General features: G+C 49.2%; 1 protein-coding gene across 1 annotated transcript in view; it reads left to right on the top strand.

The window, feature by feature from the left end:
* The window catches only part of LOC124467240 (receptor-type tyrosine-protein phosphatase U-like), a 92,124-nt gene that overhangs the window by 52,782 nt on the left and 14,342 nt on the right, over positions 1–25,000 (top strand). Inside the window, exons 4-17 of the mRNA XM_047019439.1 lie at positions 1,915–1,996; positions 5,035–5,150; positions 7,095–7,266; positions 8,486–8,779; positions 10,569–10,889; positions 13,276–13,385; positions 14,903–15,104; positions 16,075–16,177; positions 16,268–16,562; positions 18,842–18,878; positions 21,407–21,545; positions 22,551–22,580; positions 23,020–23,180; positions 23,552–23,739. Of these exons, the coding sequence (XP_046875395.1) occupies positions 1,915–1,996; positions 5,035–5,150; positions 7,095–7,266; positions 8,486–8,779; positions 10,569–10,889; positions 13,276–13,385; positions 14,903–15,104; positions 16,075–16,177; positions 16,268–16,562; positions 18,842–18,878; positions 21,407–21,545; positions 22,551–22,580; positions 23,020–23,180; positions 23,552–23,739 (2,250 nt within the window). The remainder of the gene's footprint in view (positions 1–1,914; positions 1,997–5,034; positions 5,151–7,094; positions 7,267–8,485; positions 8,780–10,568; positions 10,890–13,275; positions 13,386–14,902; positions 15,105–16,074; positions 16,178–16,267; positions 16,563–18,841; positions 18,879–21,406; positions 21,546–22,550; positions 22,581–23,019; positions 23,181–23,551; positions 23,740–25,000) is intronic.

The following is a 25,000-nucleotide window of genomic DNA, read 5'->3' as shown; positions in this document are numbered from 1 at the left end:
ATCACCTTGAACTGCCGATATTTTCATTTGAAGAATCCCCCAGTTTCTGTGCTGCAATTGATTTTGTTCTTTTTTTTTTCTGGGATGGGTATTGGAGATGAGGGAGTGGGGGTGGGAGGGGGAGGTTGCTTGCTATAAAATATTAAAGATGCTATCGGGGCCCACCGTGACTGCTGAAAGCAGAAGCTGTGCTGCCACATGGGCCTCTGCTTTCTCCCACTTTCACTCCCACAGAACAACACGGATGTAACATGGGTGGGATGCAGGTTTGAAGGGGCTCACATGCAGTTACAGATCACTGTAGGCGATGTGGGTCAAGGGGTGAATTGAACAGAACACCAGAAACAGACACTTAGTAAAGAATTCCGATCTGGTTTTGTTTATGGTGCACTAGTGAATGCGACTTAAGGAACGTATTTTTCCCGATATATTTTCTTGGAGTCCCTACACAATGTTTACAAAAAGCGAGTGACATTTCGCCAGTGTGCCATTGAATTCCCATTTCTACTTAAATGCAACAATCCATTGTTTGCTAAAAGGGTCTTGCCTGGAGCGTAACAACAAATAACCTGTGAAAGAGGTTTATGATGTATGTTTCTGACATGTAGAGCATGCAGATCATGTTGTGGTTCATTGTACTATGAAAGAGGTTTTAGATTAGATGCCTCAATGTCTGAACACAGAAGGCTAGACTTTATACTTTGTCTTGCTTTGTTTCTGTCTCTACAAATATATAAACAAGACTTCCAACCCACACATTCACACACACACACACACACACACACATACACACACACACACAGTTTTTCTGAGTGAGGGAAGATGCACAGGGCTCTAACTAGGAGAGGGTCAGATGCGGAGCTGAGTGAATCGATTCTGGTCAGTATGTCGGTGTGTGATGAATTGAGAAGTTAATCGTCTGGATGCCTCTAATGGCCTCACATAAGAATTAAAAATACAAATAAATTACAAGATAGAAAGCCTGGGCCTGTATCCATCTGGGGAGACCTTGTGAGCAATCGATCTTGCCCTGAGCACTTACAGCCTGATGTATTGTCACAATGGGATTTAACACTGGGATACAACGCTTGCCTGAGCGCATGATAGTGGATTCTGACTGTCCAGTGGTCACTCACAGATACCTCACAGGGTGGGTGGGCAAAGGAGAACGGGCACACACACTCACACACACACACACACTCACACACACACACACACACACACACACACACACACACACACACACTCACACACACACACACACACACGCACACTCATACGCTGCACACATACACCAGTAATCTTACTGTAGGTCAAAACTTTGGATACTCGCTGCGAACACAGTGGAACTAAATCTTCCATTTGTTAAGTTGAAGGCTGAAAAGTGTTGACGATATGGGTCAGTTTTCATGTAACGAGAGTAGTGAGATCCAGATTTACTGGGGTGCTCCGCGGGAGGGATGTTGATTCACTTTGGTGCTCTGCATGAGGCAGACTCATTTGGATGAGTGAGCAGAGATTTGGGCTGTGTTCAAGGACTCCTGTGGGTTCTCTTCATACAGAGCAGTGAGTGTTCTAGAGAGTAGGGAGGCAGAGGAGGACAGAGATGAAGCAACGTGTGAGATGAGACGGGTTCCAGCCTTACTGGTGCGCTTCAAACAGGCTCCCACTACTGTGGTGGAGACCCGGGGTATTCAAAGAAGAAAGAGCTTTGATCGAGTTTACCGATTAAGTCTGCCTGTCTGCCTTTCTGTTTGTCTGTCTGTCTACCTTTCTGTATGTCGCCTGTCTGCCAGCCTGTGTAATTGTCGCCTAGTCTGTCAGCCTGCCTACCCGCCTGTCTGTCTGCCTTTTTCATGCAGCATCTGTCCAAACCCTGCCTGTCTGAGTCACCTCTCCATTTTCTCACCACAGATCGTCTTTGAGGCGACCGTCTCAGCCGAGCGGCGGGGCTACATCGCTCTGGACGACATCCTGCTGCTGAACTACCCCTGCTGTAAGTAGCCCTCCTCCTCCACATCCTGCACCTCCTCCACCACTTCACCGCTGACCTTTACGGGGAGCGGGGAGTCTCGCTGTCCTCCAGGGGCGAGGGGGCGGAGGGGACCCAGTCTCAGCGGGCTGGTCGGAGAAGGGGGGAGGCCATCTGTTCCCGAAGCTGTTGAGGAAGAGCACAGTGTGAGGCTGGCGGGCTCCCGTCAGCGTGGAGCCTGGCATCTCCAGGAGGTGCGTCGGCACAGCGGTGGAGTCCTTTTGTCGCTCTGACCTTTCCTCTTGATGGCTGCACTCACGGATTCCCTGTGCCGCTCTCTCAAAGCTAATGTGCAGTTACGGGCGAGCAAGCACATTTTTTTTTACCTCTTGATTTCTCTCCATCCAGCCATAAGAGGAGCCACACTTTAATGCCACATCATAGCAAGATTTTGGGGGGGGGCTGAATTTCCTATTATATCCTTATCCCCCCTCCCTCCGTCCGTCTGTGACCTGTCTCCACCTCACCCTCTCCCTCCAAGTCTCAGCTGCAGTCCGCAAGCCTATTAGCTCAGTTGGGAACTGTGACAGACAGGACGACCCCAGATTCTTTCGAGTTTGCCGACAGTGGCTGGTGGTGGACATCAGTGATGCCCGTAGACAAACGGATTTCAGCGCGCGTCTTGAGCCCCCATGCTGGCTCTCAGTGAGATTATAACCCTGTTTGAGGATCGGAACCGCGGGAAAATGTTAATGAATGGTAATGGAGGGCGTTTATGAGCTCATGAAACTGGGAGAGCTTTTACAGCCTCTTAAAAATAGCCAGACCCTAATAAATCATTCAGAAGCCAGAGCCCTCGAAGGAAAACTCACATTAAAACCCTCACAAAACCTCTCTAAAACAAGCAGCCTTTCTTTTTTTCCTTACTTTTCAATCAGAATCTTTTTTCTCTCAGTCAAGCTCATTTCCAACTTTTAGCATTTAGACTGTGTACCCACACATGGAGGAGTGGACACATTGTTTCCATGGTGACTAGGGCTGCGTTGCTGGGTGCTGTGGTAGTTGGGGCCCCCCTGCATGGGACTGGGGCTCCTCTTGGCCCTGGTGCAGATGGCAGCACTAGGGCCCCTGCCGTCCCCATTAAATAATCAGCACTCTCATTAGGAGCTGCAGTGCCTGCCAGGGGCTTCCGTGCTTCTCTGATGCGCACACGCGCACACACACACACGCTCACACACACACACTACCACACTACACACATAGACACTCTCAAACACCACACACTCAAATATGCAGGATATCTATCAGTCTTGTTTCTTTGACACACACAATTCTTTTACCTCAAACACACACACACACACAGACTCTCTCAGACATCACACACTCACATGTGTGTAATATATATCCTCTGTCTCTTTCACACACACACACACACTTTCTTTCTCAAAAACACACACACTTTCAGAGATCAAGTGCTGCCTGTCTCATGTGGAGCACATATCCCACACTTCCTCCAGTCAAAATCTTTATTCCAAACACGTTTCCGAATCAAACAAATTCTCTGCCCATTTAAAAGTTCCTTTAGCATAAGTAATGTTAAACACCCGAATGACAACTAACTTAACAGATGGGCCACAATTATGCAGGAAACTGACTGATGACAGTTCTGTGTGTGTTTCATGTTAATGGGTAATGGGGACCTATAAAACAATATGGATTCTGCATGAAACACAAAAGACAAGTCTGGGGCTTGACAGCCACCTGCAGAAATCAATTAGAAGCCAGGCTGCTCCCTGTCCGTGCTCACTGGAGGGGGGAGCAGAGGAGAAGGCAGAGAAAGAAGGAGATGAACAAAAAGGAGGGTGGGGGGGGGGGGGACGGGGACGACAGAGAGGCCATCTCTATCATCCCGCTCGCTGCCAGATGTCCGTTTCCATGGAGACTCGTTATTGGGGTGTCAGGTGTGCGGAGGGAGAGAGGACAGATGTGTCTGTGGCTCCCTCCAACACAGGTGGAAGGACTTAGTCACATGCCATCAGTCAGACACCAGCCCTCAGTCACATGCCATCAGACAGACACTAGCACTCAGTCACAGTCGGCAGACGTTAGGAAGCTGTCTTTTACGTAAATGGGATCTCCATATTGAATGAAGCCCTAACGTTGCAGTTGACTCCCTTAATCGTTGTGTGAATGCCTTGTTGTATCAAAGGCAATCGTTCCAGAGTGGCATGTCCTGCATTGTAGTGTTGTTCATACAGAACCACTCTCTTGAGACGCAGACTGAAACATGCCATTACATGACTCACAATTGAACAGCTAGGTGCAGAAAAAGGATTGTGACTAAGTTTACGACTCAAGTACCAACATGTTGAAGCAGAACTTACGTAAGATGGGGATTGACACATTTCAAGGATCATTTCAGGGATTCTTTTTTGTACACTACATATTTACAGTTTTACATTACTAAACTCCGACCCTCTGTACAATGCAACTACTGTGATATTGTCACTCAGAGCAGATTATTGGATGGTAATACTTTGCTTCAGTCATGCTGTGCTGTGGTGACAACTGGGGGATCCTCTCATCCTCTCTACAGTAGTCGTTTTCCCCCATTTTCTTGAGGTAATTACAAATACTCCAGATGTTCCTTTTACTAAGCCCTCTTCCTCTTGCACAGCTTTGTATTCAGTTTTAAAATGCCATTCCTGTGGTTAATCCTGAGGTAAATGCTGTGATTAGGCAGGGTTAGAGCGCAGTACAGATCCAGTTATGTTGTGCTTGAGTTCTTGAGAGCAAAGGTTGGCTCACACCGTACTGTATTTAGGCTAATGAAAGTCTTTGCCTTCTGTTTGTGCTGTTGTTAAGGTTGAAGGGCAAGCAAAGCTGCCCAGAGCACAAGGGCATCTTTGTGTGTGTGTGTGTGTATGTGTTCACGGGTGTGTTTCCACACGCGTGTGTGTATGTTCCCTGTATATATGTGCAGTGCTGTATCGATGATGACGAGCTGACGCAGACACGCTGTAGTCACAGTGTATGTGTGTGCTCGTCGGTCCTCTCCACAGACAAGGTGCCCCACTTTTCTCGGCTGGGTGACGTGGAGGTGAACGCCGGGCAGAATGCCACTTTCCAGTGTGTCGCGACGGGCAAGACTGGCGAGGAGGAGCCCTTCTTGCTGGAGGTGAGCGAGATTGGAAGAGGAAAGGAATATGAGGATGATATATGAAAGTAGGATTGCCTTAGGGCATATCATAATGAGCTTCTATTCCTGAGCCTTGACATGGAAGGGCCTTTGGAAGGGTTAGCTCTTGCAAAATGAATGTGTCTTTTCTTTTGTTTTGATTTGCATGGTGATACTCTGCCTTGTCATCTGTATAAAAGCCTTTCATACACCCATAAACAGTTCCATCTTCTTCTCTGTGGTGAATTGAAATCTAATATTAGTCCTCAGAAATCCAACTGTGTGTGCCTCTACATTTTCATCGTCCTTGTAGCTTCCACATCTAAGTGCTTTCGAGATGTTAGAAGCCGAGAGAAGGTTCTGTGCAAATGAGATGGCGGCATGGCTGGCTGCTCTGTCCCCTGTGTTTTTCTCAGTTTGCACTTCTCTTCTTCTTCATTGAAGCCTTGTGCTGCCCCCGCATCTAGAGGCGTTCAAAACCGTGACATTTGACCTACTCTCTTTTACGCTCACGAGCGCGCGAGAGGTGTCAAAACCTTTGTGTGAAAACTATGTTTTCAGAAGTGAGCACTTCTCAGACATTAGTCTAGTGCCCATATGCTGGTCTGGGTGATTATCTGAATGGTCTGCCAGCATAGCACATTGTCAGGGCCAAGGGACCATGTCCACCTACCTCCTACTTGCATTTGTGTTAACTCATAACCTTATTTGCTGATTGATATTGAGCATTTGGAGCAGTGGAAATGAAGATTTCTTAGCCGTTATTGCCTTCTGTTTCTTCATTGGTTGTGCAGGGGTGTGTTTGATCGTAGCTGTTTTGTGTTCTGTGAGCCTGCTAATTGCTGGATTCTCTTTGATCTCCTTGGCAGAGATCTCCCTGGACTCATGTGATTTATTTCTCCTCGCTCTCCCCTGTTTAGATAGTCCAAACAAATTGTTTGCATAAGGTTTCTCATTCAATTAGTGTTATTTCCTTGGCGTCTTTTGTCCTCCATCACAGGGTTCTATTCCGGATACTGTTTAGATCTCAAACAACGTCAACATGTTTGTTTTCAATTGGGAGTGGAATTCATTATCATAGACATGTATAATTATTCCAGAAATGGGTCTTATTGGCAGTGAGGCCAATTTAGGGATGTATTTACTTTGCCTGTCAGTTTATGGGCTTGTCTGTTTGCCTTATAAGTGTCAGTGGATTCAAAGAGCCAAAAAAGAGAGGAAAGGAAATCGAGTCAAACATTATTTACGGACGATGCACAATCACATTGAAATTGAAGTTGGTTCATTTTGTCTTGGAAATAAAATAACACTTTGGAGGCAATAATCTCTGGCTTTATGATGCCTTATCCACACAGAGCATTTCTGAAATCTCCTCTCTTCTTTAAATCTAAAACAACATGAACATCCGGATGTCAAATCCGCTTATGTATGACTAGAAAGAGAATCAAACAGAAACAGCTACACAATACCTTGCTTTTCCAAGAGCTAGCGGCATGTAGCTTGCACAAGGAACATCTGAACTTGGCTAGCTGTCCAATTTCCCATTTCCTCTTGTACACCTTGTGGCGGTTGTCAGCCGTGGCACATTAGCGCAGATAGCAATGAGTAGTTGACATCCAGCACTTTCTGTCAGTAGGAACACCTGCTAGGTGGCCTCCGTCACCTGTGACACAACGCCAACTGTTTTTTGGGGGTGACATTTATAATGTATTCATTATCTTTCCCTTCCTCTACACCTACACGCCTCATTGCTCCCATCTTTGTCTTTTTGTCTCTTTCTCTCTCACACATCGGTACACAAGTACAATCGCACTACTTATGCCTGGCAGATATTCCGATTTCAAAGTGTTTACCTGACTGCAGGTCAGTTAGCTTGACCACTGTTCTATTGTCTCTCTTTGTGTGTGTGTGTGTGTCTGTGTATGTGTGTGTCGTGTGTGTCAGCGCCGCAATGGCGCTCTGGCGATGGCGTCCTCGGTGGTGCGGCTGAGCCACAAGCGGCTGATGGCGACCTTCCAGGTGGAGGCGGAGCGCGGCGAGCAGGACTTGTACCGCTGCGTCACCCAGTCCACTCGCGGTTCCGCCGTCTCCAACTTTGGCGAGCTGATCGTACGAGGTAGGGGAGGGTTACCTCGCTTGCTCCTACAGGGGAACACTTCTCACCCCACGAAACACACACCAAACAACCAGTCCATATGTTCACCATAGTGAGCTGGTATAACTACCACATATTACCCTGCCATTACACTATAGAAACCAGCAATCCAGCCCCCACCTGACTACTGTACTTCTTGTACTAAAACATAAACACCGCTTCCCATGCAAATGCACATACACACATACACACACGCACACACACACACACATACACACATACACACACGCACACACACACACACACGGAAACATGTACAGGGTTTGCAACTGGGATACTTCATCCATATGTTCTCTTTACGATCAGCTCTGCCTCTTGTGTGCAAAGCCCACATGTTGTACTTGCTCAAAATCTCAATAATACATTTTGTTTATGTGCAATCACCCACAAACATACACACACCTGCATACAATATAAATATGTGCTAATTTATTTAAATCCAGTCTTCCTGACACAAACTCTGCAGCAACAGATATGCAATATGCAATGAGTGTTTTCTCCATACCAGGTATGTGGTAGTCTGTGTATGTATGTGTTTCTGTTCCTCAAACCTATCCAGTTAAATGCGTGCAATTTTTTTCTTCCTCCGCACGTGTTTCACAAACCTTAGTTGATTAGGGTCATATTACTCAATCAGAGGTCTATTCTCTACTGAAAGGGCGGAATTACTCATGCAATTATTCATGCAAATAAGCCTTTATTCTGCTTCGTTATGGTCAGAATTAAGTCTCCGTTTCCTTCGAGTGCCTCTCTCTGTGCAGAGTCTGACGTGATTAAAAGATTTCTCTTTATTTTTTTAGTCAATGCTTGGAGATTATTCAAATTTCAAACCAAAGGGCGACATGCAGTCCTTGACTGGGCTTTTGTTCTGAAGCCTTGTGTCTCAGAGTACTCTGTGGGCAGACAGAAGTGTTCGACTCAGCTCATCGAAATGCAGACTCATTGTGCAATATGTTTTAATTAGTTGCGCAGGTAAACAAGTCCCTAACAAAAGGCTGTGAAAACTCAACTGATAACGTCCTCATGATGAGCTTTTACTTGTGTTATCTCTCAGGTAAACCAACCAACAAACAAAACAGCCAATCACTGAAGGAAAAAGAAGCAAATGAGTCCACCCTTTTAGAGAGACTTCCTGTTAGCCGTGGTTTAACCCCGTGCCCTCTGTGTGCCCCCTTGCCAGTGCCCCCGACGCCTATCGCCCCCCCCCAGCTGCTCCGTGCGGGCCCCACCTACCTAATCATCCAGCTCAACACTAACTCCATCGTCGGGGACGGGCCCGTGATCCGCCGAGAGATTGAGTACCGCGCCAGCCAATCACCTTGGACTGAGACCCACGGCGTGGGCTCGCTGACCTATAAGGTGTGGCACCTGGAGCCGGACACGGAGTACCGCATCAGCGTGCTGCTCACCAGGCCAGGGGAGGGGGGCACGGGGGCGCCTGGGCCCCCCCTGATCAGCAGGACAAAGTGTGCAGGTGAGGGGGCGGAGAGGGGCGGGGAGGGAGAGGGGTCATCAACTTGCTGTGTCCGTTTGAAAGCTACGCTTCAGCGCCTCCATCCCTTGAAAGCCCGTTGATTCTGACATGTAAGTACCTACCTTTCAAGAGGAGTCTGCAGCGCAGATGTCCATGTTTAGCAGCTTCACTTACCCTCTCCTCACACACACACACACACACACACACACACACCCCTCTCCCCACACACCCATCTCCCGTCCATGTTTGTGTATGGAACAGACTGCCTGACACTGTCAGGTACGACCCCACGAAGCCCTGTCAGCTGTCACAATCTTTGAACCCCCCTCTGTCACCAAGCCCACCACCCTCCACACACACACACACACACACACACACACTCTGGCCGCTCCCCACGCCCAGATGCGAGGCTGCGGGTCCCCTCCCTGCCTGGTGTGCAAACTCGATTCCTTTTCCCCCTGTCGTGGCAGAGACAGAGCCATGCTCGTCAGACGGCGTCTGTTTCCTGGGGTCCTGTGTGCTGTGTGGATGACTGTGTGCACAGCGAGGGGCCGGGATTCATCTCCTTCCTTTGATGTAAAGAGTAGGTGTGCTCTGGCAGGGAGAGATGTTCTACCACGGGGGGGGGGGGGGGGGGGGAATGAGACTGTGCGCGACTGATCACACCGCGAGCAGCCCCGCGGGGATTCGCGGTCGTCTGGTTGGCCGCATGACGTACGCCGGGGCGGTCTGTGGGCGGGACCGACGGCCGTGCATGAGTTGCAATCCGTCTGCTTGCGTGATCCCTCTTAACCCACCACCGTGACTCAGAGATGAGTATATCCCGCCCCCCCCCCTCCGCCCCCCACCAGTGGTGACCCTGGAGCCAGGGGCTCTGATTGGGGCTGGTGAGTGAGATCTAGGCTGGTCACGGGGCAGCGAGGCTGGCTGCTTGATCTGCTCGCTGACACGCAGGTTTACTGTGGGGAGGAGAGGAGTAGGAGTCAGCAGGGCTCAAAACTAATTGTAGTCACAGTCACACATACAAACACACACACACTTACACACTGCCCTCATCCATCCCTCCCCTTCTTGTGGCCTGTCCCTTTAGTCAAATCAGGATGACTGCGCCTCTCTGGGCAAGCTGCAGGGTGGCTCTCGTGCGTGTGTGTTGCACATGTCTGCTGTGGTCTGCTGATGAGGATGAGCAACGGGATCTCTGGCAGCCTTCGTAGCTGCAGTAGCAGACGTGCTCACACCCTGCCTGAGGGGAGAACCCGAGACACACGCACACACACACACACAAGCATACAATACACACAAGCATACGATACACACAGACACACATACAAACCCAGAGATTGAATGAACACAACGTTTACGCGTCCCACCGTTTCCAGTCTTTCGTCTCCGCACCACTGGCTGGCGTGCCTGGCTGAGGGGTTCCTCTGCTCCTCTCATGTCTCGCCAGCCTGTTTCCCACCAGGGGTCGACAGGAATAACCCTGCGCTCTGGAGGCTGGACGTCTGCATGACAGAGAGGTGGGGATGTGCTTCACACGTGACAGGAGTAATCTAGTCAGCAGGTCGGCCCAGCACCGTTGGCTCGGCGGTGACTTCAGTGACGAGGGGAGCGATGACGCTGATGTGTTGTCCTAGGGGGCCTCTGCCCCCTTCGTCTGTGACAAGCTTTTGTCCCGTTCTAGAAAGGATGCTTCACATCAATGCTGCTGTTTTTTTTTTTTCTCTCTCTCTTCCCCGCTCTCTCTCACTCTCTTTCTCCCTCTCCCCTCTCTCTCTCTCCCCCCCAGAGCCCATGCGTGCGCTGCGGGGCCTGACCTCCATGGAGATCCAGCCCCGTCAGCTGGCCCTGCAGTGGGAGCCCCTGGGCTACAACCTGACCCGCTGCCACACCTACTCGGTGTCCCTGTGCTACCGCTACTCCACGCCAGCAGGGGGCGGCGGAGGGAACAACGCCACGGTGCGCGAGTGCCTGTCGGTGGAGCGCAACACATCCCACTTCACCCTGCGGGACCTGCCGCCCTTCCGGGCCGTGCACGTGCGCCTGGCGCTGGCCAACCCCGAGGGCAAGAAGGAGAGTCGCGAGGTCACCTTCCAGACCGAGGAGGACAGTGAGTGGACACGCTTGCGCACCGCCCACAACGCATCGCCCACAACGCATCGCCCACAACGCATCGCCCACAACGCATCGCCCACAACGTACCGCCCACAACGCATCGCCCACAACGCATTGCCCACAACCCACCGCCCACAACGCACCGCCCACAACGCATCGCCCACAACGCATCGCCCACAAAGCACCGCCAACGTCTAAACCCCACGTCTGTTTTTCTCGATGTTCTACGTCCACCTACTCAATAGCCGGCGTTCACCTGTGTGCTTTTGAATACCGTAGCGCAGCATGTGGTCCTAGGCGGTAGGCAGCGTGGAATGTCTAATGGTTGTAAATGGGTTGGTGTGAATCGTCTGGATCCTCCGTGTTGCGTACGATGCAGTAGGTCAACCAAAGGGAAATAACTTTCTGTGACGATTATCTTAAGGAAGCGAAGCATGTGTCGTCACACAGGAAATTAATTACAGCGCGCTAGTTACACATATTACACTGAAACACAAATATTGAATCGCAAAATAAGCTGGATCAGCATAACTAAACGGAATACATCCATTTAAATAGAGTCAAATGGAAAATTAATCAGTGTGGTCATAGCCACCGGGCAGAAATGTTGAAATGATTTTGCTTATCTTGGTATTCATGTTTTTTGTGTGTGTGTGTGTGTGTGTGTACAGGAGCAGATTAGGCATTTTAATACAAATCGCTGGAGACTGAATGGGCAGGGGGGTCGAAAGGGCATGCTCTTGTACAATCAGCGTTCGTTTATTTGACAATAGAGTGTTGCTGACAGCCATTCTTAACCCAGGAGCGAGGGAAAGTGAACAAGAGAGAGATAGAAAGATAGGGAGGACGCGCAACATTGTGTGGTGCAAAATTGATTGCTTCTCTAAATGGTGAAAGTCTTCTAATACATTTGGGGAATACAAATTTCGCTGTGTATGTAATGCATTTTGTAGCCAATTGAACCGCGCCACTTGAAGTTCGGAAGAAAGAGGACAGATAAAAAGAGACTGAGAGAGGACTCCTAATTATCGGTACCTGCACAGCGCTGTCTGTAGGCCAGCAAAGACAAATGGGGAAAACAGTAACACAGGGAAGCCAAATGATATTTACTTCATTTTGTTTGGCCTCATTCCGCTCTCCAAAGATGCAGCCTCTCTCACACTATTCATTTGGCCTTTTTCGGTTGAGGAGGCGACAATTTAAAGTGGGAATTGGAGTGTCACACAAATAAACAAATCACAATGTTTCCCCGAGGCTCTATTACTGACACAGGGCTCCATCACAGAGGTGCCTAAGATGGGTTTTTCAAGGTGCCGTACGGCTCACGGATATATTACGCTCTCCCTTGATCCGTTGAGTGCCAGTCTTGACAGTCCCCCAATCCGACTGTCAATATAAGAGCTCCTGTCATGGACAGAGCCATTGTAATTGGGCTGGTGGCATCCGCTTCCTGTTAACGCGTGCTTTGGCCAGTTGGCGAGGTACACACCTCCTGTTAGCTGGCCTCTGGAGAGAGCAGGAACGGGCTCTACTCCACCTGAGGCTTCGGCTGTGGAGGCTTGTTAGCGAGCGCATGCAGCCAGTACACCATACCAGATAGAACTTGGTGTGGACACACACCCTAACCCTGATGCACACACACACACCCACACACACACACACTGACATACTCTTTTCCTTTGTGTGTCCTTCTCTCACACATAGGCACAGACACTGTGAATTGATGTACAGGATGTATGTACGTTCGTGCGTAGTGTCATTCACACACACATGCTTGGGCTCTATTTCGGTCTCATCCCTAACCCCACACACACCCTGAGTCTGGCTCCTCCCTAGGCAGAGGAGGGATATTAGAACAGGCGTTTCACTGTACTAAAAAATGCAAAAAAAAAGGCAGCACCCAGATGACAAAATGGCAAGGCAGCTTTCACAGCATGAAAGACGGATGCTCTGTTTGGAGCTCTTTGGCTCTCTTCCCTGCTTCTCCTCAGTCAGTGTGGTGCTAAAGAAGAAGAATGGACTGTCATCCTCCCAGCCTTGGCCCAGTTATCAGATAGTGGAGGCCCGCTGTGTCCAACGCCAGTATCCTCTGGACTGGAAACTGGCCTGTCCTTCAACTACTCTTTCATCACTTTCCTTCTACTGTATGACACCCCCCCCCCCCCCACCACCACACCACCCCCCCGCCACCCTGTCCCGTTTTTCTCTCTTCTTCTTTTTGTCACTCTCTTTCTTTTTCTGTCCATCCAAACAAGGCATTTTGGCTCATGGGTGCTGGTGAATGGTTGGTGGAAGTCTGAGTTTTTCAATAAAGCTATCTCTCTCTCTCTCTCTCTCTCTCTCTCTCTCTCTCTCTCTCTGTCTCTCTCTTTGTCGTTTAGTACCTGGCGGTATTGCACCCGAGTCCCTGACCTTCACCCCGTTGGATGATATGATTTTCCTCAAGTGGGAGGAGCCTGTGGAGCCCAATGGCCTCATCACACAGTATGAGGTAGGAATAAAGGCGTTCTGACGATCCCTCCTGACCCATGCTTGTGGGAGGCTGATGTGTTTGCTGTGCTCCCCTCAGCCTGCAGGAGCACAGTCATTAGAGGGGAGGGGAGCCGGGTTCGCCTTATCCTTCATGGGATTTCAATGTTCCTATGCTAATGTGACTGCGGCTGTAATTACATGCGGGAGGATCATTCTAATTGCATGCTGTATTTGCCGAAGAGATACCCTCACATGGGGGCAACTTTAAATGTTTCTAATTACTTATTGACACCCTTATGTTTACAACATGTTTTTGCACTTTACATGACATGAAAAAAGACTTTGGTGTCTCGACACACACAACACGTGGATGAACACACACAAACACACACAGGCATTCCACACCCACACACAACACTGGAAATTAACATCCAATAGCCTATTATTATATTTGTGCAGGGAAAGTCAGGCACATTAGAGGATGACTTGCATTGAATAGCTGTCTGTTTTAATGGGAGACAGGGAGGCAGATGGGCAGCCGTAGCGGTATTGAGTGTGAGGCTGTATGTAACTTGGGGGGGCTGGGTGAGGGGTGTCTCGGTGTGTGAAGAGAAGTCTGTCTGAAGCCGAAGAGGACAATGAAAGGTTTGCAGAGGCGAGCCTGAGCCTGTGGACGGTGAGAGGAGAGAAGGAGGAGAGAATAAGGTGGAGAAGCGCAGTCCTGCTGATAATAACAAAATGGCAGGCAGTCAGAGAGGAGATGGGCAGGGTAAAGGGGCGATGCTGTTGAAATTGCGGAGAAAATGACAGGAGAGAGGCAGAAAGGCGGATAGGACGTGGTCAGGAGGAGGAAGGGGAGCGAGGGAAGAGAGAAGAGGAGCACCCCGAGCAGGGATGCGCGGTGAATGGATGGGGAGAGTCAAGCAGAAAAAAGATTGGAGCAGAAATAATTGGGAGACAGAGAGAGGCAAAGAGACAGATGAGAGGGAAATATATGAGAGCGAGAAAAAGGGAAAAATGTAGAATGTGAAAGAGAGAATTGGAAAGAGAGAGAGAGAGAGAGAGACAGAGAGAGAGAGAGAGAGAGAGAGAGAGAGAGAGAGAGAGAGAGAGAGAGCGAGGGACAGTGAAAGAGAGAGAGAAACCATGAGCCTCTGAAACAGATGACAACCGGACAGATCTCATTCCGGGGTAGCATGCGGTGGCAGCCAGTGGGTGGGCTGGCAGGCCCTGTCTGAGACACAGAAACACCTTCTAGAAGCTGCTCGTTTGTCAAAACTCTGACTCCCGGCATTCAAACAGCCCCCATGTCAGGAAAACACATGCAACAGCAACAATAACAACACCTCGTTCTGATCCCATTATTTCTCTGTTGCCACGCCTGATGCCAGCTTAAAGAATTTAGGAACGGTAACATCATTCCCCCGTGTTCTGACAAGGCAGTATCAAATCCCATCGATAACAAGAACAAATACAGAAACAAGCAGTGATCAGAGTGGTATTGAGAGGTGGCTTCTCTTCGTCCCCTGTGTCTAGATCAGCTACCAGAGCATCGAGTCGTCCGACCCGGGCATCAACGTGCCAGGGCCTCGGCGCACCGTGTCCAAGCTGAAGAACGAGACCTACCACATGTTCTCAGGCCTGCACCCAGGCACCACCTACCTGGTGTCGGTGCGCGCCCGCACCGCCAAGGGCTTCGGCCAGACCGCCCTCACCGAGATCACCACCAACATCTCAGGTAAAATGGCCGCCGTGAGGACTCTGGAGGGGAGGAGGTACAGGACTTTCGACCATAAGTGAGCTATTTCACATGGAGCTATACAAAATATAATTGCATGTGACCTCTCTGACTCAAATGACTTCAATTGCAACCTGGAGCAGAATGACAAGCAAACATTCACCACCTCCAGCTCCCTCCAGCAAATGGTGGGTTCCTTCTTTATAAAGGGTGCATGTCCTGTTGTAACTGTAGCTTACTGAATACAGACCACCGCTGTTTCTTCTGTCAAAGGCTCTTTTTGGAAGCACTCCAGCGGGAAGTGTGAATGTGTAATGTTAGGTTCCTCTATAATTCACAATGGTTTTAACTACCTACTTAGTGTCAGCTACCAACTACTACTTAGTTACCTACTACTTTCCCCACAAACTGTGAACAACCGTGTGCCTCAATGTGTCGTGGGAAATGTACCTATGTAGAATGTGTCTGTGCGCACGCGCGTTTGCACACGTGTGCCCAAGAATACCACATGGTATGGTATCCACTCTCTTACAGCTTAATCTGAGATGCTGTCGGTTCAGCTGATTGTTATTAATTCTTCGTTTTGCTAAAGAGGCTTTTGCCTGTGCATCCTGGCTGTACTCCAGCTGAAGTCTGTCCCAGTTGTAAACAGAGTTAAGAACGCTGCATCATGGTTCCCTGGAGAGAGAGGCTCTTACTTGTGCCATAATTACTAATGAATCCTATTGTCTCTGTAATGATGCTCTTCGACTCCGGGTCCTGAATATATCTGTGTACTATTCTTGAGTGACTGTTTTGGGTTGATTCGGAATGATGAATATTGATATGCTTTAGAAGGAGAAGTAGTGTGTTTTATCGCACCCTGCCGGGATGAGTCGCTAACTCTCCTGTGTTCTTCTCTTCTGCCTTTGTTGTCTCTCCTACTCTCACATGTTCTGCCACGCACACACACACACACACTCTTCCACAGCCCCGGTGTTTGACTACGAGGACGTCCCGTCGCCTCTCAGCGAATCAGAGAGCACCATCACTGTGCTGCTGCGGCCTGCGTTGGGGAGAGGGGCCCCCGTCAGGTAAGACACCTCCCCCCCCCCCCCAGCCCCCCTCAAACAGCACTCAAACACGCCGTCGTATTCCGCGCTGACCGTGGCCCCTGTGTCCAGCACCTACCAGGTGGTAGTGGTGGAGGAGGACGGCTCGCGGCGCGTGAGGAGGAGGGAGGCGGGCGGAACCGACTGTTTCCCCCCCGTCGCCGCCGCCGCCGCCGCCGCCCACAACGAGGCGCAGACCAAGGGAGCCCCCCACTACTACACAGCCGAGCTGCCTCCCAGCAGCCTCCCTGAGGCCACGCCCTTCACCGTGGGGGACAACCACACCTACAACGGCTACTGGAACATGCCGCTGGACCCCACCAAGAACTATCTCATCTACTTCCAGGCGGCCAGCAACTTCCGAGGGGTATGTACACCCCGATGCTGGACCTCATGTTCGAGGTGCAGGTTCATGTAATATGGCCGATAAGTGTGGGGTCTGTAGTTATGGACCTGAACCCTCAGGGTCTCAGGAGGACTTGAGGGCTCGTTGGATGACAGGCCCCTGGCATCAGCAGAGAAACGTCTTAATAAAGAGTTCAAAAGGATGTAATTGTTCACAAACGCAGCAAGCAAGCTTGATGTTGATGTTCCTCTTTCGATTCAAACGCTGACTTCCCACTGGCGCAGACTGTCTGGAGCGTATCAGTATTATAACCACTCTGAAAGACAGGATGCCAAACAGAGGCAGAATCCTTTCATCTCCCTCCAACCCCCCAGTTACTTCTATCCTTCTCTGCAGTGAACGAGACACCTCTCAGGAATAGCATAGAAACAGTCTAATAAAGCAGCGCTGTGAGATATTTACGTGTCGGTCTCTCTGTGGAACATTGGTCATGAATGTTATCTTTTACCTCACAAGTCTGAAGATGTAAGATTTTTTAACTCAGACTTAAACATCATCCTGGGTGTTAATGTCTGCTGAAAGGCAGTTGTGTCAAAAGGAGGGCCATGAGATTCGTGAAGTCGTAAAGAATGCAAGCAGGTATGGTGACAGGGAGAATGAAAGTACAAGCGTTTTACTTTTTATATTTCAAAACTGTTGAAAATATTAGACGTAATTCACTGAAGGGCACTGAGTCGAGTCATCCAGGAGTCTTTCAAGAGCTGACTTGCTTGTCTCTTTCGAAGCTTGCTGCTCTTTTTTTTTTAGGGCTCGAATGTTGAGTAGCATCTCTTAGCCAAGGTCAACAACTTATCCACTGCATGCCATGTCCTTTTGTTGCTTCTTTGTTGATTTTAAAAGCCCACAGTAACTTTTCACTTCGAGGCCTTCCATTTGAAATGACATTCTTTACAACGCCATAAAGATACATTTATGGAGTATGTTTCGATAGGTAATTTGTGTAATTAGGGTGGTGTCAGCAGTAGGCATCTCTCCAAGCTCTTTGCAGACTTGAGAACTGAAAACAACCTCTGAAAATATGTTGTTGTTGTTTCCCTGTGAAAATTCTCAATCTGTTAATAAAACCTGTCAGCCCGGGATAGGGATGATGTGTACAGCTCTGAAGAAACGAGGGGAAAGTGTATTATTTTGAAAATGATTCTGGACAATTTGATGTAGATAGGTTTACCATGCATTGCAAACTGAACAGACGGATAGACCAATTATTTGATCTTGAAAGACGTATGCTTTTTTTTACAATCTACACACACACACAGTGCACACCTTGTATCTCCATCTCTCCCTATGCCTGACAAGTACATCAATGTGTTTGTGGACTGTACCAAGTCAACACATAAGAAATGCCTGTTTCTTCAAGGGTTTAATTTTCTTCTAAATCCTTAAAACGTTCTGAACCAAACCCATTGTGATGCTGGCAGATCTAATATATTGATATTCAGTATTGTAGACTGCATGGTATGAAAGGTGTTTTTCATCAACATGCCATGGCTATGAGAGGCTGATGGCACCATCTCCAACCATATGGAGCTTTTCGGTATCTAAACATGTCACCTGCAGCTACCTGTCGCTCACCAAAGGGCTGTTATTGGCTGGGAATATTGGCACATATATGTGGATCCATCTATTTATATAATTTCATGAGGTTGTGTGTTGTTTAAAGCTGTCATTAGCGACACATGGTGTAGCAGAGTGTGGGTTCAGAGCCAGGAGGGTGTGTATCAACCTTGACCGAGGACAAGCAAACACCTGATACACCACTCGCAGGTGCTTCACTAAGCTGTAAATGACAGTAAACGTGACAGCGGAAGAGGAAATCCACTTGAAACAGATTTTCGATTAAAAATAGGCAATTTGGCAGCAGCTTGGGTGAAGTGTTCTGACTCCAATTGGGGACCAGAGATTAGCATAATTGCCCATAAAGCTTGATTTAGCATCTTTAAATCTTAATTTGATAGTGTGTCTCCATCTCTCTGATGGGCCGTAGGCCAGGAAAGGGATTGGTCAGTCGGACCTTACATGTTGACAAGGGAACAGAGGCCTCCCACATCACAATGGAATGTCATCTGCTTCGAGATTTCAATTCTCTTTATATACCTAAAAGAAAAAACACAATATCAGGCCTAGGTGACTGACTATGCTACATCTTCCTCTCCTGACTAAGTTTAGCGTGTCATTAACCTCACCATGTATCCTTTTATTCCCTAATCTTGTTGTCATAGTATCCATTTCTTTTATTTCAGGAAACAAGGATCAACTGTATCCGGGTTGCCAGAAAAGGTAATTTGCGCAACTTTTACTAACTCAACAGGTAGCGTTCCATTTTGGGTTATATTTTGTTGCTGAAGCAGTTTCTTAAAAAAAAGAAAATTTTCTGACAGCAGTGATTGTGCTGCAGGCTGTTTTACAGAGGTTGTGCAGCGGGGAAAGTGAGGTTTAGCATGCTGCGGGATGTACTTTGTATGTAAAAGCAATCTGTCACTCACACCTCCATCAAGCTTCCAAAACAGGAGCTGCAGAGGTAAAGAGTGAGAGTCTCGTTCTCTTTTCCACCATCGACATTGACATTATGGCTTCCACTCTGGCGGAGTGATGGGTTTGAAATACTGCTGCACCTTGTCCGAAGAGAGAACCTGATCCCGAGTAGTTATGTGTGGGAGAGCAGTCAAGATCTCATCTCATCGCCGTGAGAGGAGAAGGAAATGATGGGCTTTTCTCCCCTTCTCCCGAATGGTTTGTGTCAGAAGTTGGGAGAGCACTTGAGACGAGTGTCTGGAAAAATTGGACAGCTCTCCATAGCTCTCTCTCTCTTTTGACACCCCCCCTCTTTTTCCCCTCCTCTCCCTTCTAAAGTATGATAACATCTAAGGGGTGCACCTCGCCATTGCGTGTCACACAGGCAGAGCTGGGCAGAGTGGGTTGTTTTCCCGCCATATTTATAGTATCCTTATTCTGAAGAAACATAGTGAAGGCAGACCCCCTCTGGATATACTGCTTTTGCTCCATCTCCTTTAGAGTTGGCACAGAGGTTACTATGGCACAGAGGTTACTATGGCACAGAGGTTTCAGTATGGCTCGGCTATTGTTGCTGTTCCTTTCTCTCTCTCTCTCTCTCTCTCTCTCTCTCTCTCTCTCTCTCTCTCTCTCTCTCTCTCTCTCTCTCACTCTCTCTCTTCTTGTGTATTCATCCCTCTATCTTTCTACCTCCCTATTGTCTGATTGTGTAATGACAGGCCAGGCTTTATGTCAAGCGTGAAGCAGAGATACAGACAGACAGTGCAGGCATTTTGGCTTACGTTAGTCGCTAACGCTAGTCTGCAGGTGATCTTAGCTGACACAAGGATACTGATTAATTACAGACCAGCGAGGGGAGATGAAGATGAAATAGGTGTCCTATTTTGCATAACCCCCCCACTCCCTGCCTCCGTCCCTCTTTGGCAGCCTGACAGCCAGCGAGACTTTGTTTGTCTGAACATAGGACTCAGCGAAGAGCTGAGTTGCTGGTGTGCGAGAAAAGTACACAATGTTTTCATTGTGCAATTCCAGCCCCAGTCTAGCTGCAGTGATCACCATCCAGCCAAACACTTTCACATGTATTTTTTGAAGAACCACATGGATTTCATGCTTCTAGAAAATAAATGAACCTTCCCCGCACAAAATGGCTGGCCTTTTGTTGAAAAACAAGGATGTTGTCCAAATTCATTTCTGCCAGATATCCGGTTCAGACAGCGCTGCAAACCGCAGCTGATTTTCACGCCGTTCTTATTTGCTTGCTCGTCTGCGAGAGACTGCTTTTTTAATTAACATTTTGCTCGCAGGTGCACATGCTAACAGTACTCCTCCAATTCAGTCTCACTTAATGGCAATTTTCACCTCTGCAAAAACAACACTGGAGACCAACTTCATCCGCGGGATGATTTCATGCTGTTGTCTGGCAACGATGGAAATGTAGAGACGCAGGAAGGAGAGGGTGCCATAGCGGCGAGCACAGTAAACAGTGCGTCTGACTAAGAGCCCATCCGTTTACAAAGGGACCCAGAGTCTTTCCAAACCCAGGCCAAGGTAGCCCAGCTGGTGTCAGGACACAGCAGCTCAGTCGAAAAACATTTGAAAGCTGAAATGTCCACCATCCCTTCGAATCCTGTCGAGTATGAAGGAGGGTTATGCTAGCTTTTCACTATATTAAGAGACGTGAAGTGCAAGTGTGGGCTGACAAAGTGCGTGGTACAGTAGCCTGGTCTTTTAGCTGGAAGCCTTCTTTGGTAACAGTGTGCTGGAACAGTGGTCTCTAAGGCTCTACCCACACTACCCTCCTCCCCCTACTGTCTCTCTCTCTCTCTCTCTCTCTCTGTCTCTCTCTCTCTCTCTCTCTCTCTCTCTCTCTCTCTCTCTCTCTCTCTCTCTCTCTCACTCTCTCTCTCTTTGCCAGTGGGTATACACTCATGGCACTGTGAGAAGAGCATTACCTGCTTTTCTATGATAACCTCCTCTGTTGGGATGAATTAATTATTTGTGTCCTCATCTCCAAGCACAGCTCCAGCACGGCTTAGTTTATCAAATGGCATGACCAGATCTGGAGGGACTATCACAGGAAACACAATTATAATTTTGTCAGTAGTCTCTTCCCTCCTGCTGCTCTCCTTTAAGCACTGACTGCCAGGTTGGCCGATGTGTGTTTATATGTGTGCATGTGTTTTTCAGAATTGAGTCATGTCTTCATGCCTCACTGTTGTTTACTAATCAGATACTGTCCCTCCCTCCCTCACCTCCCTCCCTCCCTCCCCCCCATCTGTCTCCTTGTCCTCTAGCTGCCTGCAAGGACTCCAAGCGGGCCCTGGAGGTTTCCCAGCATGCCGAGGACATGGGTCTGATCCTGGGGGCGTGTGCCGGGGGGCTGGTGGTCCTCATCCTGCTTCTGGGGGCCATCGTCATCGTCGTCAAGAAGGGGTGAGCGTCTGGTCGACCCGCGGCCATCTCGGGCCTCTCGTACAAGGGACTTCTGTTTCGGTCTTTGCAGTAGCTCTCTCCCCTTCTACAAAAACCTGTGTTGTTTGACACATTCCACCGACCCAGGTAGAGCGTTATTTCTTCGTCACGTCTTGGCAGTTGGAGTTGGTCCTCATTTCCCTGAATGATGAGTCACATCCCAAAGAATGAGGAGCACAGAGCAGTTGCAGCAGCCAAGCTTTTTGTGTTGCATCTCATCTTTTTAATTTCAAGGTCCGCCTATTGGCCGCGCACACATTCAGAAATTCAAATGCGCTCCGGCGTGGTAACTATTGGCTGCGTTCCACCTGCAAATTACCTTGGTAGTAGTCGGCACCTGCACCCAAGTCTCCTTCTTCCACGCCCCTTCCCCTCCCCAAGACTCACCAGGCGATGCTGGAACAATCATCTGAGCGTGAAATATTTAATCAAGAGGCATGTTATTCCATTGCCCACTCAATTACATGAGGAGAGCAGCTGTGAGGTGTCGCTGTGTGAGCTAGTAATTGGGTAGGAAGGTTGTTTCGCTTTTTTGGGGGGGTACTGAAAGAGTCCAACTCCACTTCAGGGATTTTCTCCTAGGTGGACAGGATTGAAAGAATGTCTTTGAGAGATGGGTGAAAGACAGATAAGATGAATTCGCCCAGGCAATCAGCTCAGCACAATAATGACCAGTCAGCCAGCCAGAAGGGCTGGTTAGGCACGCTCTCCAGCTTGATTTTGGATGACCAAGTAGGCCCCAATGAACGATTGGGGAAAAAAAGTCCTTTTGAAAGCTAGAAGCTTTGTGTTGCGTCCAGCTTGTGTGCTCCATAGTCGCTTGCCAATAAACATAGCAACATTCAACAGTGCACATTTTCAGTTGTCTCTCCGGAGGCCATTTTGACGAACCATGACCACCTCTCACCTTTCTTTTTATATCTCTTCACTCTCTCCCTCTCCTTCTTCTTTCTTCATGCTAATCAGAAGGGACTTCTATTCTTACTCTTACTACCCGTAAGTGACCCCCCCCCCCCCACATTCGCCCTTACCTAACCCACTCCCACACCCTTCCATTGTGGCGCCATCCTCACCTGCTTGCCCTCTGTAGTTCAGGATGACTCTTTAGGAGATAAGACTATCTCCACCGCATCCCCATGGTTCAGACCTTCCTTTTGCTCTCTCTCTCTCTCTCTCTCTCTCTCTCTCTCTCTCTCTCTCTCTCTCTCTCTCTCTCTCTCTATCTCTCCCCTGCTATCACCAAATCTGCCTTTTACCGCCCTCAATCTTTTACCTCTTATTTCCCTTTTCCTTCCAATTTCTCATCTCCTCCCCTCATCTCTTCTTCTATATTTTTATATATCTCTCTTGTCATTCTGCCTCCGTCCCCCCTCTTCTCTTTCCTGTGTTCGCCCCCCCCCCCCCCCCCCCATCCTCTCCGCCTTTCCTTCTGCAGCAGGAAGAAGGTGGCCATGAACAAGGCAGCCATGTCCTACCGGCAGGACAAAAACAGGAAGCTGGGCTCGCTGGACTGTAGCATGACAGACCAGAGTACCCTGCAGCAGGACGAACGTACCGCACACTCCTTCCTGGACGCCCACAACTGCAACGTTAGGAGTGAGTGGGAGGGCTGGGAGAGAGAGAGTGTGTGAGAAAGTGTGTGTGAGACAGAGAGAGAGTGCTAGAGAGAGAGAGCGAGAGGGGCGCGAACGAGCGTCAGACCGACGCAGAGAATGAGAGAGAAAAATACAGTGTTAGCGACCTCCCTCCCTCGCTCCTGACCTCCAGTGACTGCCTGTCCGTCTGTGCCTACCCCTTCAGGCGCTTTCTTGTACAGCTATCCTATAGCTCTTTCCCAGGATTAAAAGCTCACTGTCAGTCAACATAGTATGGCTCAATTTAATACTCGTATGCAGCAGCGTACCATTCGGTCGGCTGAAGAGGTTCATGTTTGCTGACTCTGCGCGTGTGCTTTTGTGTCTGCACAGACGAGCAGCGGAGTTCAGTGAACGAGTCCAGCAGTCTGCTGGGCGGCTCCCCGCACCGCCACTGTCGCAGGAAGAGCTCGCCCTATCACACGGGTCAGCTTCACCCTGCCGTCCGCGTGGCCGACCTCCTGCAGCACATCAACCAGATGAAGACGGCCGAGGGGTATGGCTTCAAGCAGGAGTACGAGGTGAGGGAAGAAGGGGGAGAGAGAATGTGGAAAAGATTGTTGGGGAAAGAAAGTTGGAGACTGAAAGAAACCCTTAGGACTTCTTGGTTTCATTGAAGGTGCCCAAGCTTTTTTTTTTTACCCCAAATGCAAACGATAATATATCTCTTGTCGGTGTGTTGGCTCGATTGGACTTCCTAAGCTCACTATAAAAAAAGTTTTCATTCCATCTCAGCTGCAGATATTTTTCTGCCACTGAGTAAACTAATTAAAGTCTTTCAAATTCCTTTTTTGCTTTTTCTCTTTTGTGCTTTGATACAAAGTCCCTTCCAGCACCCCGAAGCATTTAGCCATTTCTGTACCTGAATTCCACCGCACGGAATCCAGATGCGCTTTTCGATTCATTAAGCCATCCCCCGAGGAGCCTGCAAATACCCCCCCCACACACACACACCCCACCCCTGAAAATCAATACCAGGGTCACTTTCCCAGTCCTGCGTCTGGCTCTCCCATCGCCTGAAGAAATAAACAAGATGAAGGGGATCAGCGTGAGCACTACTGTCAGACTTTATAACCCTCACGTCCCACGGTGCTGCCGCTGTGGCCGCCATTGATCAGGGCACCCGCGCGAGCGTGCTAGGGGTTTGCAAATGACAAACCAGTGGGCCAAGTGGTGCCTTCCTGAGGCCTTGTCCCAAAGGCCCAAACCGTGGGACTAGGCAGGGAAATGGAGGGGTGAGGGGTGGGGGGTGGGGGGGCCACGAGAGGGGGAGAGAAGAACGACGTGAGAAACATCGGAATGGGAACGGCTGAGCCAGTGTTGTGGACGGTGTGCAGCAGAGCTGTGTGAAGCAGGTCTGTGTGAAGCAGAGCTGTGTGCAGCAGGTCTGTGTGAAGCAGAGCTGTGTGCAGCAGGTCTGTGTGCAGCAGGTCTGTGTGCAGCAGGTCTGTGTGAAGCAGAGCTGCGTGCAGCAGGTCTGTGTGAAGCAGAGCTGTGTGAAGCAGAGCTGTGTGAAGCAGAGCTGTGTGCAGCAGAGCTGCGTGCAGCAGAGTGGGCAGGGTGGGAAGCCCGTGTGCTCGGCTGGATGGTGCTGGTGAGGCGCCGATGAAGCGAACAGTGTGGGAGATGGAGACCGGAGGAACATTTCTTAAGAAGGATTAGGCGTGGCATTACCTGTGTAGGAGCTGGAAGCAGATGTAATCCCCTGTTCAGCATGCTCTCCCTGGCCTGCCCCGCCCCCCCCGCTGCCCCCCCCCCCCCGTGCCCCCCCTCACTGAGCTG

The sequence above is a fragment of the Hypomesus transpacificus genome, chromosome 4 (genome assembly GCF_021917145.1).
Source record: "Hypomesus transpacificus isolate Combined female chromosome 4, fHypTra1, whole genome shotgun sequence".
In the NCBI taxonomy this organism is placed as follows: Eukaryota; Metazoa; Chordata; class Actinopteri; order Osmeriformes; family Osmeridae; genus Hypomesus; species Hypomesus transpacificus.
Note: the sequence above shows the minus strand (reverse complement) of the source record. Positions and strands in the feature narration are given on the sequence as shown.